The sequence below is a fragment of the Sinohyriopsis cumingii genome, chromosome 13 (genome assembly GCF_028554795.1).
Source record: "Sinohyriopsis cumingii isolate HCF-2022 chromosome 13, ASM2855479v2, whole genome shotgun sequence".
Classification (NCBI taxonomy): Eukaryota; Metazoa; Mollusca; class Bivalvia; order Unionida; family Unionidae; genus Sinohyriopsis; species Sinohyriopsis cumingii.
The window spans coordinates 40,037,842-40,055,910 of record NC_142973.1 but is presented as its reverse complement, the minus strand read 5'-3'; the positions used below and the strand labels follow the sequence as shown (position 1 = coordinate 40,055,910).

Genomic DNA, 18,069 nt, shown 5'->3' with positions numbered 1-18,069 from the left:
ATGCATTGAGTGATACAGTATGTGCATAAGTGTCAGTAAAATCATATATGCATTGAGTGATACAGTAGGTGCATATGTGTCAGTAAAATCACATATGCATTGAGTGATACAGTATGTGCATATGTGTCAGCAAAATTATACACTGAGTGATACAGTATGTGCATACACGTCAGTAAAATTATGCATTGAGTGATACAGTATGTGCATATGTGTCAGTAAAATCACACATGCATTGAGTGATACAGTATGTGCATACATGTCAGTAAAATCACATATGCATTGAGTGATACAGTATGTGCATACATGTCAGTAAAATCACATATGCATTGAGTGATACAGTATGTGCATAAGTGTCAGTAAAATCATATATGCATTGAGTGATACAGTAGGTGCATATGTGTCAGTAAAATCACATATGCATTGAGTGATACAGTATGTGCATATGTGTCAGCAAAATTATACACTGAGTGATACAGTATGTGCATACACGTCAGTAAAATTATGCATTGAGTGATACAGTATGTGCATATGTGTCAGTAAAATCACACATGCATTGAGTGATACAGTATGTGCATACATGTCAGTAAAATCACATATGCATTGAGTGATACAGTATGTGCATACATGTCAGTAAAATCACATATGCATTGAGTGATACAGTATGTGCATACATGTCAGTAAAATCACATGCATTGAGTGATACAGTATGTGCATGTGTCAGTACAATTACATATGCATTAGGTGATACAAATAAAACTGCATATGTATTGAGTGATATAAATATGTGCATACGTGTCAGTAAAACTAAATATGGTTTGAATGATACAAGTATATGCATATGCAAGTATGTGAATATGTGTTAGTACAATTACATATATGCACTGAGTGATTAAATTATGTACATACATGTCAGTAAAATTACATAGGCATCAAGCAATTAATGTGGATATGTGTCAGCAAAATTAAATATGCACTGAGCAATACAAGTATATACTTATGTGTCAGTAATAGAAACAGTAATAACTATTCATACAGACATGGTCTAATATAATAGTAGATAAAAATAGAATTTTTTGTATACAATGACAGCTTTTTTTTTCCTCCTGTTATACATCCATATAGACTCCTCATACTTCATTCATACATTGGTGTCATTTTATAAAATTTTTACCAAAATCTAAAACCAAGAAAAAAAGAAGACTGAATAAGGTGGCAGGTTGTGAAACCAACACAGACAGGGTGTAGGATCAAAGTAATTGACTGAATAAGTGGCAACTAATGAAGCAGACACACGCAGGGTGGAGGACTGAACATGAGGGCAAATAATGAAGAAGGCACAAATGGGGTAGTGGATCAAAATGACTGACTTAGAGTTACACTCTTATACAGTATTATGGTTATATACATACACTTTTATTTGCAAGGGTACCGTTTCCTCGGATGACACCGGCTGCATTGCTTGAGTGCATCTGTCTCAGTGGAGCACTGCCCAGTCTGTTAGCAGATGCTCCTGCATAGGGTTGCCCTGAAATTTGAACCAAAAAGTAGGTCACTGTAATTTGTTTGCTTTTTAATCATGTTCTAAATACCTTTGTAAATCTCAAATATAAATTAAAAAATATTATTTAAATCCCATGCTCCAGATAGGGGGCATACAGGCATAAACTATATCCAGTAAAAAAAAAATTACATTACAAAATTTTAATTCAGAAAAGTATAAAATTCACTTTCAATAGACAGTTTATGCAGTGTTTTCTCAAAGCAGCAAATGGCACATCTAGACCACCAGTCTCATATGTGCACCACGTTCCTTAGAGATATCTTGAATGGTTCTGGAATTCGTCCAGAAATTAAAGTGTTATAGATGGTTGGATCAATGGATGAATAAATGGACAAAGACATTACAAATACTGAAACTGAAGAAATGTGAACAGTAAAAGGCATATCTACAACAGAACCAAGTTTCAAACAGCTAAACTGGACTGTTTGAGAGTTATGTCACAGAAGTGATAATGTTTAAAGATGGAAAGAGGGATAATAGACAGACATATGGGTATAGTGATAGCTACATCCACTATACTTTAACATAAGGGGTGATGGGGCTTTTATAAAAGGACAATTGGTGTCACTTTAACCCAGAATTATATCAGTACTGTGGTTTGAACCAAATTACTTCAGTGATACTGTTTGGCTATCTTAGTATAAAATTCTCAGACATCCTAAAATGGTCATCAATTGCAAATAACATCTGCCAACTCTTCCTATATTACAAAGCATGTGATCTGCCAACTCTTTCTGCATTAAAAAGCATGTGATCTGCCAACTCTTCCTGTATTAAAAAAACCTATGATCTGCCAACTCTTCCTGTATTACAAAAACCTATGATCTGCCAAGTCTTCCTGTATTAAATTGCATGTAATCTGCCAACTCTTCCTGCATTAAAAAACATATGATCTGCCAACTCTTCCTGTATCAAAAAACTTATGATCTGCCAATTGTTCCTGTATTAAAAAGCATGTGATCTGCCAATTCTTCCTGCATTAAAAAACCTATGATCTGCCAATTCTTCCTGTATTAAATAGCCTATGACCTGCCAACTCTTCCTGCATTAAAAAGCCAATGATCAGCCATTTCTTCCTGTATTAAAAAGCATGTGATCTGCCAACTCTTTCTGTATAAAAAGGTCTCTGACCTGCCAACTCTTCTTGTATTAAATAGCCTATGATCTGCCAACTCTTCCTGTATTAAAAAGCCTACGATATGCCATCTCTTCCTGTATTAAAAAGCCTATGATATGCCAACTTTTTCTGTATTGTAAAACTTAAGATCTGCCAACAAATATTGAACTACTTGTCTGATATACTGAAATAACTCAAGTGTTCAATCTACTATAATAAAATGAATAACTCATTGTTACTACCATATATACATGCCTATAAGTCTAGTCCAACTGCAAACAATGCAGAACCTGATCTACCATCACATAATATGCCCATAGATCCAGGTCTATACTGTTTGTTCTACTGATTACTCCTAACAAACTGCACAAAGATCTGCCAGTGCATTATGCAATAGCAGATCTGGGTCTATGCAGTTTAGCAGTTACACCTGACTTGTATGCAAGTATAGATGGTACCAAAGCAGTGTTTGCATGAAAATGAACACAATAAACATGCATTCCACAGAACATGATCGCTTTCCTCCCCCCTTTTCCTCCTGCTATGATGTAACACTGCTGTATCCGATGTGATGATGTAACACCACTGTAACTGACATGAAAAACTTTAACCCATAACTCTGATGAAAATTCGTATTTGTGATTTAACACAATAACTCTGATGAAATTTTTAAAATTTGATGCTGCTGCTTTGTCCTTTATGTTAATAAATCAACCTTGAAAATATGCTACACTATCTCTGAATTCGCATTGTAGCTCAGCAGACTACAAAAAATCTTTAATGTTTTGATGTCCAATAATGTTGTTTTAAAATGGAAATGAACTGCCATCTAAATTTAGCAACTTCGGCCATTACTGGAGCTGACAAATATGAAATGACATGCAGTAAATAAAAACAGTAGGCAGATGCTTGGATTTTTTCCTGACCCAGTGGGTGCAATGGAGACAAAATTTGTTGGTGCATATGACAACAAGCTGTGGGAAATTCATGAACCCATGCCTAAGGTACAACATTGCAAATTCATATAGACTTAAAATATTTCCTTATGGCAAGGGAGTACTGTATTATGGAAGGAGACTACTGTATTATGGCAAGGGACTATTGTAACAATGCAAGGGACTACTGTATCATGGCAGAGGACTACTGTATTATGGCAAGGGATGACTGTATTATGGAAGAGGATTACTGTATTAAGGCAAGGGGCTACGGTATTATGGCAAGGGACAACTGTGTTATGGAAGGAGACTACTGTATTATGGCAAGTGACTATTATAATATAGTAAGGGAATACAGAATTATGTCAAGGGACTACTGTATTATGGTGAGGGACTACTGTATTATGGCAAGGGACTACTGACATGTGCTATCATTCTTACATCAACTACATACCATATATTGGATCAGGCCTTGTTGTCTGTACACGTGACTGTCTGTTAACACTGCTGTTATCATTGCCATAAGTAAATGGGCGGGGCTGACCAGTGTGAGGGTGTGTCTCATTGAGCGGGTGGCTCCCATGTGGGTGTTTCTGTGAAGACAGGGAGGGAGGCTGCTGCTTCTCCCTGTAAGTATGTAAACAAAATTAAAAAATGCTATCTAGTACTCTCAATTAATGAAAGCCAACATTGGTAGAATTTAAAATTTATTAGGAATCTTTGCTAAGAATCCTATATTCCATGTATAAATAGAAGTAATATGGAGAATATATAAGGAAATATTTCATCTGTGAAGTGGAAAAATTGTATTGTCATGAATGGCAAAGCTACTCAAAAATGTTTCCATCTCACAAGTGAAATATTTCCTTATATCTACTAAAAATGTAGATTTTCTTTCTATAGTTTTAAGGCAAAAGGCATCGAGTGGCATGGATGTTTTCCTCCATTCTGTGCCAATGTGACTATTGGCTGCATTAAGACATCAATATAAACATTCCAAATTTTACAATAATTTTAGGAAAGTGACTTGTTAATAATTTATCTTGTCCTATAATGCTTCAAATTGTCTAATTTGTCAAATTAATTAGTTTTCAAAAGAAAATGAAGAGATCTTTTTTCCTAAAACACATTTCTTGTGCAGATTGATACAGTGAATACTGTGGGGATGGAGGTACTGTAGAAATATATCAAGAAAAGGTTATATCTGAGAGACTTCAGTGTTAATCTGCTTTGAAGAAACGATTTTAAAAATAGTGAATTTACATGTAAGTAACCTTTTTTTTAATACAATTTGTTTATTTCTACATTTAATCATAATTTTTTTAATGACCTTGGCAAACTTGCAGTCCAGTGAAGTAACATATGGCACACCCAAATTTTGATTATCACTTTAGTTTGGTTCATCATAACACTCATCAATGTCCAATTTCTCCATCATTTTCAAACATGATTATGTCTATGATGACAGTTAAACATTCTACTCATATAATTTTCTGATCATATTTAATCAACAGTTTTTCATAAAAATGTGGACCAATTTGTTGTAGAGTGGAAATGGTATATGTTGCTTTATGGGTGATGGAGAATACTGAATAGCGCCAAGTCGTTAAGTTCACTGACAATTTGCAGGCTTCCTGTGGAAAACTAATTAGACAAATGTTAATACTAGAAGCCTACTTAATAATAACGTTCTTTGGAATTCATTTTTAGGCATTTCTTGATCATGTCTATGCACTCATTACATTAATGTATGCTATAGGGTTTGCAATCTTTATGCAGTTTAAAATATGTTCATCCTGAGAGAGAGAGAGAGAGAGAGGAGTTGAAAAGAAAAATGATATAGGCCTCTATATAAAACTACAGGTTTGAATAATGTACATAAAGGGGCAGATATATTTCCTAAATGGGAAAAGAAATTAGTTACAAAGGTGAGACTGCCATTGTGCTGATAAAGCGGTATTGCCACTGTGGCAATATTATTTTCTCCCACTGATACATTTCAATATCTCATTATAAAATACATAATAAAAGATGTCATTTACAAACATCTCCTTCAGTCTTTCTGACACCTTTTTTGAAAATATCCAAAATACTGCAATCATTAGTACTGAAGCTTTTAAATTCCATGATCTTTATAAAAGTATACATAAGGACAAGGTATCACAATCAGTACACTGTTGGGAAAATGCCATTACAACCATACAAATGCCATTACTGCCATACAAATGCCATTACTGCCATACAAATGCCATTACTGCCATACAAATGCCATTACTGCCATACAAATACCATTACAACCATACAAATACCATTACTGCCATACAAATACCATTACAACCATACAAATGCCATTACAACCATACAAATGCCATTACTACCATACAAATACCATTACTACCATACAAATACCATTACAACCATACAAATGCCATTACTACCATACAAATGCCATTACAACCATACAAATGCCATTACTGCCATACAAATCCCATTACAACCATACAAATGCCATTACTACCATACAAATCCTATTTCAACCATATAAATGCCATTACAACCATACAAATGCCATTACTGCCATACAAATACCATTACAACCATACAAATGCCATTACAACCATACAAATGCCATTACAACCATACAAATGCCATTACAACCATACAAATGCCATTACTGCCATACAAATACCATTACAACTATACAAATGCCATTACTGCCATACAAATACCATTACTATCATACAAATACCATTACAACCATACAAATGCCATTACTGCCATACAAATGCCATTACTATCATACAAATGCCATTACAACCATACAAATGCCATTACTGCCATACAAATACCATTACAACCATACAAATGCCATTACTACCATACAAATCCTATTTCAACCATATAAATGCCATTACAACCATACAAATGCCATTACTGCCATACAAATACCATTACAACCATACAAATGCCATTACTACCATACAAATCCTATTTCAACCATATAAATGCCATTACTACCATGCAAATATCACTAGTACCATTGAAATGCCATTTCAACCATATAAATGCCATTACTAACATACAAATATCACTACTACCATTCAAATGCCATTACAAGCATACAAATGCCATTACAACCATACAAATGCCATTACTATCATACAAATGCTATTACTACCATGCAAATGCCATTATAACATACAAATACCATTGCTGCCATATAAATACCATTACTACCATACAAATGCTATTACTACCATGCAAATGCCATTACTACCATACAAATGTCATTATAACATACAAATGCCATTACTACCATACAAATGTCATTATAACATACAAATACCATTACTACCATACAAATGCTATTACTACCATGCAAATGCCATTACTATCATACAAATGCTATTACTACCATGCAAATACCATTACTACCATACAAATGACATTATAACATACAAATACCATTGCTGCCATATAAATACCATTACTACCATACAAATGCTATTACTACCATGCAAATGCCATTACTACCATACAAATGTCATTATAACATACAAATGCCATTACTACCATACAAATGTCATTATAACATACAAATACCATTACTACCATACAAATGACATTATAACATACAAATACCATTACTACCATACAAATGCTATTACTACCATGCAAATGCCATTACTACCATACAAATGCTATTACTACCATGCAAATACCATTACTACCATACAAATGACATTATAACATACAAATACCATTACTACCATACAAATGCTATTACTACCATGCAAATGCCATTACTACCATACAAATGCTATTACTACCATGCAAATGCCATTACTACCATACAAATGCTATTACTACCATGCAAATACCATTACTACCATACAAATGACATTATAACATACAAATACCATTACTACCATACAAATGCTATTACTACCATGCAAATGCCATTACTACCATACAAATGCTATTACTACCATGCAAATACCATTACTACCATACAAATGACATTATAACATACAAATACCATTACTACCATACAAATGCTATTACTACCATGCAAATGCCATTACTATCATACAAATGCTATTACTACCATGCAAATACCATTACTACCATACAAATGACATTATAACATACAAATACCATTGTTGCCATATAAATACCATTACTACCATACAAATGCTATTACTACCATGCAAATGCCATTACTACCATACAAATGACATTATAACATACAAATACCATTGCTGCCATATAAATACCATTACTACCATACAAATGCTATTACTACCATGCAAATGCCATTACTACCATACAAATGTCATTATAACATACAAATACCATTACTAATGTACAAATACCACTGCTACCATACAAACGCCATTACTGGTACTACCATACAAATACCACTGCTACCATACAAATGTCATTATTACCATTAATAACATTACTACATTTAGAAAGAAAAGACATGGGGTATTGTGACATGCAACATTTTTCTTCCTGCTTTGTTTTTCTCTTGTTTACTACATTACAAAGTACAATTTTCCCAGTTTATGATGTCACATGTTCTCTTCAATTATACTGAAGAAACCTTATAATAACAATATGTAATACTGCAATATTTTCAATGAAAATTGAACAGAAAAATAGTAAAGTGATATAGATTTACCATATATGATGTATCATAAGCCCGAAGGCTAAAGTTTTTTTAAAAACAAGCAAAGTTCTTTAAATTAACTGAATAAATATCTAGACTGTTACGGTGTCATCCAATACACCATTCCTGCAGTCTAAATCTTTCTAAATATCTGTGTAAATGTAATTTATGACATTTTTTACAACTAAACCTAAGGGCCCCCACTCACTTTTCACTCCCTTTTATTGGCAATCATAAGTTAGGAGAACATGGATTTACAGGGGCCATAACTCCTCTAACTGAAATCATGGCATGCTGGAATTTTTAAACATATTTAAGGTCTCATTAATATAATGCTGTACACCAAATTTGGTTGAAATCCAATCATTCTTGGTTAAGTAACCAAAGTGAGAAAGACAAACAATAAGGGGCCATAACTCCTCTAACCAACAATGTGGAATGCTGGAAATTACACTCATTCAAGGTTTCATCAATAAAAAGCTGTGTGCCAGATTGGGTTAAAATCTAATAATCCTTAGTAAAATCAGGAGGAGGGGCAATCAAAAGCTACAAATTCTTACCAAAAAAACAATGAATGTCATTGTTTGATAAAGTGTTGACTGAGACAGAATTTCTTGAAAATATCTGTAGGGGTTAAAAAGAGAACCTGAATAAGGAAACAGCATGCTGGCTTGTATTATCCCTTGTTGTGAGCTTGACCTTGATGTAGGGTGTATGACTGAATATTCAGAACACAATCAAGTCAAGATATATCAAATGACTTAAGTATCACAGAAATGTCTTCATTGGTTCAAAAGTTAACACTGCACGGACAGGGGTCACTGACATATTTTTCCTAGCTGTAACCATGACTTTTAAGCGATTGGCAAGGATGTGTCATGTGACACACTGTACAGTCATGATATACAACTAGTTGAAGTTACAATAAAATACTTCATGTGGTTCAAAAGTTATTCTTCAGTCAAAGATACAAGTTGGAGATACATTTTCCCTTGCTGGGCTTTCACCTTGAGGCAGATAGCATGGTCATAGTATGTGACACACCAACTATGAATGCTACATAATGAGCTAAAGTTACATTAAAATATCTTCAGTGGTTCAAAAATTGTACTCGATACAAGTCACAGAAAAACATTTTCCACTGCTGTGACTTTGAGGCCCCAAAAATATGCATGTTTCTATTGCACTGGTTTTAAAATTCGGATAGGCAGGTTTTTTTTCCTAAAAATATATTTGATTTTTTTACCTTGGGAGAAAAAGGTGCTAGTCAGCAATGAGAAACAGGGTCATTTGGCTGACCAGAAACATATTTGTTTTGGCCTGATCTTGATGCTGGGTTATGGTTATGGTAGATGACACACTGCTTGGTCATGTTAAATGTCTAGGTAAAGTTCATGAAAATATCTTCAGTGATTCAGAAGCTATATTCTGACATGAATACAAGTCTAAAAATTATACTTCCCTTGCCATGAATTTGACATTTAGGCATGGGGTGTGACAACAGTACAGACACACCGCCTAGTTATTCTTTATACAGTGTATCTGGGCAAAGTTTCATTAAAAAATCTTCAGTGGTTCAAATGTCATACTCTGGACAAAGATACAAGTAACAGAATTATAAATTTTCATGGTCTGACCTTGACATTACAACCGGGGGCATGCTAATGGTATGTAGCATGCCATCAAGTCATGATATATATCTGGGCAAAGTTTCATGAAAATCTCTCAAAACTGTTCAGATATACAGCCAGAAAATTAAGATTGTGTGACTTCTGGGGTGTTTGGGAAGCATGTAGTAAAATATATGCATTTATACCCATTTTTTTAATTAAAGGCATGATATTGCAGAATAAATGATGTATATTTTACATTCTGCACTGAGGAGACAATTCATTGAATTTAATTTCTATGTTTTATCTCTCTTTAATAAAATAAAGTATATTTTTGGGTAAATTTACCTTTCAAGTTTTTATTATATGTTATACAGTAAGCATTTGTCACCCCAAACTGACCTGAAAAATGAATCGTTGTGTGATGTTTTGCATATATTCTATACAATTTCAGTTACAACTGATAATGTAGGAAGAACAAAATGCAAATGATAAGCAACCACTGCATTTTCTATTAATGTGATATTTATCTTTTCATTTTTCACACAGATCTTTAAAATATTAAAAACATACAATACTGTCGAGGAATGAATCTGGTTGTTCTTTCTCAAGAAAAGTATTTCTTATCTTCTGCTACTCCAAACAACCAATTTATTTTATTTTCTTGACTTTGGTTCCACATAAGATGCAGTTTTGCTTTGCATTATTCCTTGGTTGCATTAAGTAACCATTTTCATCATTTCAAAAACAATAACATGGAATTAAAGACAGATTATAATATTTAATTTTATGTAAGGAAGAAAAAGATCCACTGGAAAAGAAGTAAAATTTTCTCATTACTATTTGAAAAGATTTATCATGATCCGTGCATCTGAAAGTGTAACCATGTACCCTCAGCAATCAGTAATGGCATATGAAACATAACTTACCTGGTCAACTTCTATACATGTTTGAGCTACTCTGCCATCTTCTGACCATTCTCATACACAATGAAAGTGGCACAATCTTTACAAGTCCTTATGGCAGGTAGAGGAGTATGGAAAGTTGATATACAGTACAGGAAAATTTGTCCAATAGAAAGAGTTTTACTTTAATAGATACAATCTCACAAGGATGACAGCAAGTCTAAATCTTTTCATGCATTTAGTTATAAGACCAATATTGAGTAGTTCTAAAGCACCCTTTATTCTATTTTCTAAATTTACAATTTATAAATTTTAATACTCTGATTGACATATAAACTAGGTATTACAAACTCAGACATCATTCTTTATAAGTGCTTTGCTACATACAAAAGAATTTCCAAGAAACAAATTATTGGTATTCAAATTATGACAGTATTCTTTGCAATAGAAAATGATCTTTAAATTCAGGCCACTGTTGTATATAATAACAGAAACAAGTTTTCTTAAGCTGGAATAAGGCCAATGTTGTAGACAATAACAGAAACAAGTTTTCTTAAGCTGAAATAAAGCCACTGTTGTAGATAATAACAGAAACAAGTTTTCTTAAGCTGGAATAAAGCCACTGTTGTAGACAATAACATAATACAGTTTTCTAAAGCTGGAATAAGGCTATTGTTACAGATTATAACATTTGATTGCATTAGGAAATTTTTAAGAAATAAATCCTGAAGAAGGAAAGAAAACTGACCAAGGGTATTTGCATTAAGCTCTGTTTGAGGCAGCGATGTATGATTTTTCCAAAGTCATAAGTGTTTATTCAAAGACCTGAAAATCTGGAATATAATTGTAAAACTCTTCCAAAACATTTGTAATAAATTCATTAATACCATTTATACTGACTTATAAGTCGAATTCAACTGTGAACTGTGTAGACCCAGATCTGCCATTGCATAATGATCTGGCATAGCTAAGTCTATGCAATTTGTCAGGAATGATAGGTAGAACAAACAACATAAACCTGATCTAAAAGCATAATATCCAATGGTAGATCAGGCTCTATCTTGTTTATGTCTCAGCAATACTTATAAGCAAGTCAAGACAGCACATGAACAAGCTCCAGTCAGTTTGACAGACAGGCATACTCAAAACATTGCAAATAAATTCTTAATAATTTCCAAGCCCTTGCCTTCTTTCTTTCTGATAATGGATTTCAGTCTATTTACACTCATTTTAATGCAAAAGAATGAGAAAATTTCGAACAATTTTGAATTTTTGGTAAGAGAAGAGGCACCATGACTTGCATCTGATTTCTTTTTTCCATATGACTGCTTCCTACACAGATGTAAACCAATATATATTTTTCTGCTCAAGAAAATATAATATGCACCCATTGTCAGTTCGAGTTAAATAATACTGTATGTAGAATTATGTCTACTTCATTTACATTTGATGTCATACCTTCACTTGCCTTAATAAGCACTCAAACTCACAAAAAAATAATCCATTTGTAAGTGCGTATCTCAATCCTATCATGATTCATGGGAGGGAAGCAGCATCTAATATCCACTTAGAACATTATGATTTTGTTTACTACCACTACCACAAACGTCTGTTGTCTCATTACCACTTAACATTGTGGTTAAATCAATCCCAAAAGTGGATTTTACAAATGTTTGTTAGACAAGAGCATTTTGGAAGAGAGAGTGAACCTCCAAAATGAGAGCTCTCAACACAAAGGGAACTAACTCTTCTAAATTAAGGATATTGTTTATGACACTGGGGGTGTGCACTTATGATGATGAACTTTAACTCATGACAGGGGTACGTTTTATGTACATCTGTCCCCATATAGTTATCATGATACAGGATTTGTTAAATTTTAGAGAGACATGGACTGTCTAGGGTGAGAGAATGTTCTATGGGTTCTTTCAAAGTGCAAAAGTAACTACAGAATATTCTAAATTTGCTAGAAATAGTGGCAATGAAAAAACAATAATTTGGTAAAAAGTTTTTATTCAGTTTCTCTTTAAAAAGCAGTTGTCAGAGATATAGACAGTTTGTAAAAGGGTAACAGCCTCCCTTATCATGAAACAGTTAATTTTTCTGCACAATAAAGCTGCATATTTGATAGAGATCTTTAGGATTTTCACCAAACTGACATGTTATTAAATTCATACATAATAAGTCTCTAATTTTTAGCTTCTTTCATACCTATATAAGAGTAATTCTATTAGAATAATCTAATTTACATACTAAACAAATCTGATATAAACTGGATGGGCCAGTTACTCTACAGTGACACATGACAATAACAAATCTGATATAAACTGGATGGGCCAGTTACTCTACAGTGACACATGATATCAACAAATCTGATATAAACTGGATGGGCCAGTTACTCTACAGTGACACATGACAATAACAAATCTGATATAAACTGGATGGGCCAGTTACTCTACAGTGACACATGACATTAACAAATCTGATATAAATTGGATGGGCCAGTTATTCTACAGTGGCACATGACATTAGCAAATCCTGAGTTTGCTATGAATATTTTCACAACAAATTATTCCAATATTTTCTTCTATTTTTTTTGATTGGATTAAAGTTTGATTATTTTGATGCAGAAAATAATTTTCATAATTATTACATAGAATTTCGATATACTGGTAAACTATGTTAAAACTGTGAGTGGTGTCATACTGTATATATTCACATACAAGTAAGATCCAACTGCACAAACCCAGATCTGCATAATGCACCAGTAAATCTGGGTCCATGCAGTTTGTTAGAACAAATAAAATATACCCTGATCTACCAGCACATTATGCAAATGCAGATCAGGGTCTATGTTATCTGCACTGGACCTAATATAGAAGCCAGTATATATGGTAACTAAGGACATTATTTCAGATATGCTCTAATTTTTACAGAATGAAAGAGTTACAATACATCTGATTTATGAAATTGCCAGAATTTATCAGTTTGCAGAGAGCATCAAATTCTCCCATGAAAGACCATGTCTGATAACATATTTTTAATTAAAAATTGCAAAACAGCAAATTAAAAACAACTTGTACAATCAGTTTGCTTAATCCAGGAAAAATACTGTAAAATAATGAGGGAAGCTGTATGATGTTTCTCTTGTTATACCTGTAGATGAAAACTGGTTCTGGCTTGAGCACATGTGTGTAAAGTGGTAACTGGCTAAGAAAACCAGAAATTAACATAATTAATTTGAAAAAGCAAAAACTCATTAAAAAATATATCAAAACAAGAAAACAGACACAAAGGAAAAAAACAGAACATATATAACCTTCTATTCTCATCTTTAAACAGGTTCTAACATCTGAGGCATGATTTTGGGGCATCCTTAGAAAGTATTTTGAACCTGTATATCGGGTGATGATGACTATACAGATTAAGATAGTCACACATATGAACCAAGAGAACCTGGTCTTTCCAAGCAGGAGATACATTATTTGTTTACAGGTACAGTAACTATTATGTACAAACGTGTTTTAATTGAACTTATACCATTACAATATACCTGACCACTACTGCAGATGGCTAATTCAAGAGGTAAACCACCCCAGCAGGTGTGACCATTGATTAATCAGGAATCAGATTATCTCTCTTCTTTCTCTCCAATTTTTTATCATTGTGATTCAATTTATGGATTAAAAGATTGGATGTACGTATAGCAGGTGAGACTGCTGATGAATCAACAAGATTATCCTTCTCTTGTCTTTCTTTCTCCCTCATTATTTTATCCTAGTAATCCAATTTGTTGACAGATAGATTGTAATCCAATTTGTTGTTGGAGAGATTGCATGTAAGAATATTTACATATGCCAAATGTAAAGAATCTCAAGCATCATAGTAGAATGAGTTATGTTACAGTAAAACAACGAAATATTGCTGCAATTACATAAATATGACTGATAATCCTTAACTGTATAAAGTGTAATAATAAATGTCTGATGCAGTCATAAGATAGATGCTCTGGTAGGCGACTGGCATCCAATCATCTGGCCAGATTTCATCAAAATTCTCAATATTTCACCTCAAACTGAGATTTTAAATTATCTTGCTTAAGATACTTCAGATAATATGATATTTTTGCTTCAAGAAGAATTTTTGAAAGGGAAGCGAAATCTTTTTGTAGCTGTAAAATTAAGCATATTGTTTTGTATATTCAATTTGTATTTGTTATTTTTTCTTCTTTTCTTTCTCCATGATTATGTTTTGTATAATTGAAGTTCGGACTTGACCTTGTCCAAAATCAAATTCATTGTTTACCTGACCAGTAACTTTTGTTTTGTGAATAAATAATACGTAGTTAATATTTCTCTATGAGTGTGGGTTCAATATTAGGATCATTATCAATGGAAGTAAACATGTTTATTTGGGTCTGGATCTAGCACACTGGAATTCCTCCATGAAAGAACTGGATGTACCTGCTGTTTGCCATGTTTTTGTTATAATTTTAGTAACAGATTATATCTTGTTGACAACTTAAAATTTTCAAGAAATGAACTTTTTACCTTCATCCTGGCTCTACTTTTGTGTCCTAGCTTTTAATATAATGTTTACTTGAGAATTTACTCATTCTTGCATTTAACATCTGAGATTGAATCAGTCTTATTGTTGAGTTCAGTATTTCATTTGGGTGGGATTATTTATTCAAATTATTATTTCATGGAAATATAGTGTTAATCAATAATATTCTTGGACTGGAACATTAATCTGGAATTAGACTGATTTCAGACACAAACATATTTGGATTATATTATTGTGATATATCAAAACACAGTTAGCACATCATCATAATTCAGGCAATTGGCACATTACCACATTCAAGACTACAGGCACATCAACACATTCAATATTGGAATTTATCTGGAATACCACTGGAATTCAGTACAAACTGTATACATTTGGACTTGTGATATATCTTTATGGAGTATTTAGGATTTAATTCACATTACTGTAAGTTCTTTTTAAATTTTCACTCTGTATTATAGGGAAATAAATTATCTGTTGAATTTTACAAAACGTTTTGGTTTTCACTTCTTTTTGTTACTCAGTTTAAGACCATAGAGTCATAACAATATAGAAACCTTTTACTCTTAAAAAAGGTGATCAACTCCTTCAATTTGAAAAAAATCCTCAAAAATTTCTTAAGAGATAAGGCAAGACTCCTTTAAGGAAAATTAAGAATTCTATGACTGACCAAGGATTTTAGGACTGACTAATCAAAAAATAAGAAAGATATTATAAAAGTTCAATTTAAGGTAGAAATTTTGACATGTATCACTGGGGCCTAGAGTTCAAACACTATAGTCTATCAAAATATTACTATCACTAGCTCCAAATTATTTTACAAGGATATGCTCAACTCCTTTCTGTTGTTGTTTGGGTTTAACACCATTTTTCAATGCATGACAGGCTATACATGGAGGCCAATATAACTGGTGGAGGAAGAAACTGGGAAACCCCAGTAAGAACCACTGGCCAACGAGAAGCTATTGACAAGATTTATTACATGCCCAAATTGGCCAAGCCTGAGATGAAAAGTCATGCAGAGATGATTCCTTTCTTTAGATTTAGGATTCGGGCGTGTAGCAAACAGGAACTCACTCAGACACCAATGAGGTTCAACCAAATATCATGTACACAACTTCAATACTTAAAAATGTCTTTCATCAATCACATAGAATATGTTCTAATGAAAAATTAAGCTAATTAGTAGACAGAGTATAGTCTATTTTTGGAGAGGTCAATGGAATATGCCCTTTAATAATTATCGATCTGGTATCAATATGGGCATCATTCTGGAGTATCAGAAAACTTTGTTGTCATGCTGAATCAATACAGATAAAAAAGTTTGCACATATTTTGAAATAATGGAGAATTTTTTTTTACAAACAAGAGGCCCAAATACACTGATATTGTTCACCTGATTGACAGCTGCCTAGTAACCAAATGCAAGATCAAGAAAACTGGGTCAGTAGGAACCTTTCCCTAGAAATGTTTTCCAATTGCTGTTGATTGCACATGTTTTGAAAACATTTGTTACAAGCTTTCTCTATATTTTCTATCTTTGTCCATTATTTGTATAACACTAAAAGGCCTTTAAACTAGGACCGTTTCTGCTGAGTTGGGTCAAATTCTCTTTTGTAGTTATTGACAGAATCTGTACAAGCTGGAAATTTTTTATATCAAGATGTTTTCAGTCAAAATTTGGCAAAACTTAGTTGTCATTTTTGAGACACATTTTTTAAAAAGGCCTTTCTATTTTTTTATAATGGTAACTATATTTGTTTGCAAATCAGTATCATTTATATAAATTTACAAACTTTATGTCAAGATGCTCTCAGTCAACATGGTCAAATTTTGTTGAGCAGTTTTGAGAAAAAGTTGTTTAAAAATTTGTATTTTGAGTAACAGCAGCCATATTTGCTGGGTGACTGGCATCATTTGCAAAATAAACCTGAAGGGACTTTATGTCATGATGCTTTTCATCTGATTTGGTCAAATTAGTTCAGCTTTTGATGTGAAAAAGTCATTTTAAGGTTTGATGGCAGATCAGCATCATTTAAGCAAGTATTTAAAAAGCTCTTCATGGCAGGAGTATCTCTGCCAAATATGGTTAAAATATGTCAGGTATTTTTCTTCAAGCTTTTTATCATAGATTGGTATTTTTTATCATAGATTGGTATCATTTATTTTATATCAACCCAAAAGCTCTTTATGCCAGGATGGTTTCTGCCAAATATGGTTAAAATATGTCCTGTGTTTTTTCAAAGGTTTTTTTATAATAAATTGGTATCATTTTATATCAAACTGAAATCCTTTTATGCCAGAAAGCTTTCTGCCAAATATGCTCAAACATATGTTTAAATCTGAAAGCTTTGTGTGCTAGGATGTCTTATGTTAAACTGTTAAACTTGGTCAATTTCTGAAAAGCTGTATTTGAGAAGAAATCATTTAAAATATTTTGTATAGTAATGGTGGCCATATTGGATGGTGAATTGGCATCACTTTTACAGTGAAAGCCCTTAATATAAGGATTAAATTGGTTCAAATTGGATTGAATGGCTTTTGAGAACAAGTCGTTTCACTGTTTTTCTATTTTTAGTGTTGTTTGTCATAGCTGATGGTGATTTGGTATAATTTGCATAAAATCGAAAACCATTTATTTGTTACAATCAGAATATTTTCTGTCAATGTTTGGTCAAGTTGTGAAGAAAGTTTTTC

At 32.9% G+C, this 18,069-nt stretch overlaps 1 protein-coding gene across 5 annotated transcripts in view; it reads right to left on the bottom strand.

Annotated features, from left to right (window-relative positions):
* Window positions 1–18,069, bottom strand: part of LOC149785261 (lamin-B2.L-like) — a 136,578-nt gene that overhangs the window by 22,078 nt on the left and 96,431 nt on the right. For 4 of the 5 annotated variants that reach the window (XM_089979115.1, XM_089979117.1, XM_089979113.1 and 1 more), the window contains exons 14-16: window positions 13,960–14,013; window positions 4,068–4,240; window positions 1,410–1,525 (exon numbers count right to left, since the gene is read on the bottom strand). In XM_089979115.1, coding sequence (XP_089835241.1) covers window positions 1,410–1,525; window positions 4,068–4,240; window positions 13,960–14,013 — 343 coding nt within the window. The remainder of the gene's footprint in view (window positions 1–1,409; window positions 1,526–4,067; window positions 4,241–13,959; window positions 14,014–18,069) is intronic. The other variant, XM_089979116.1, reaches the window with a different exon arrangement.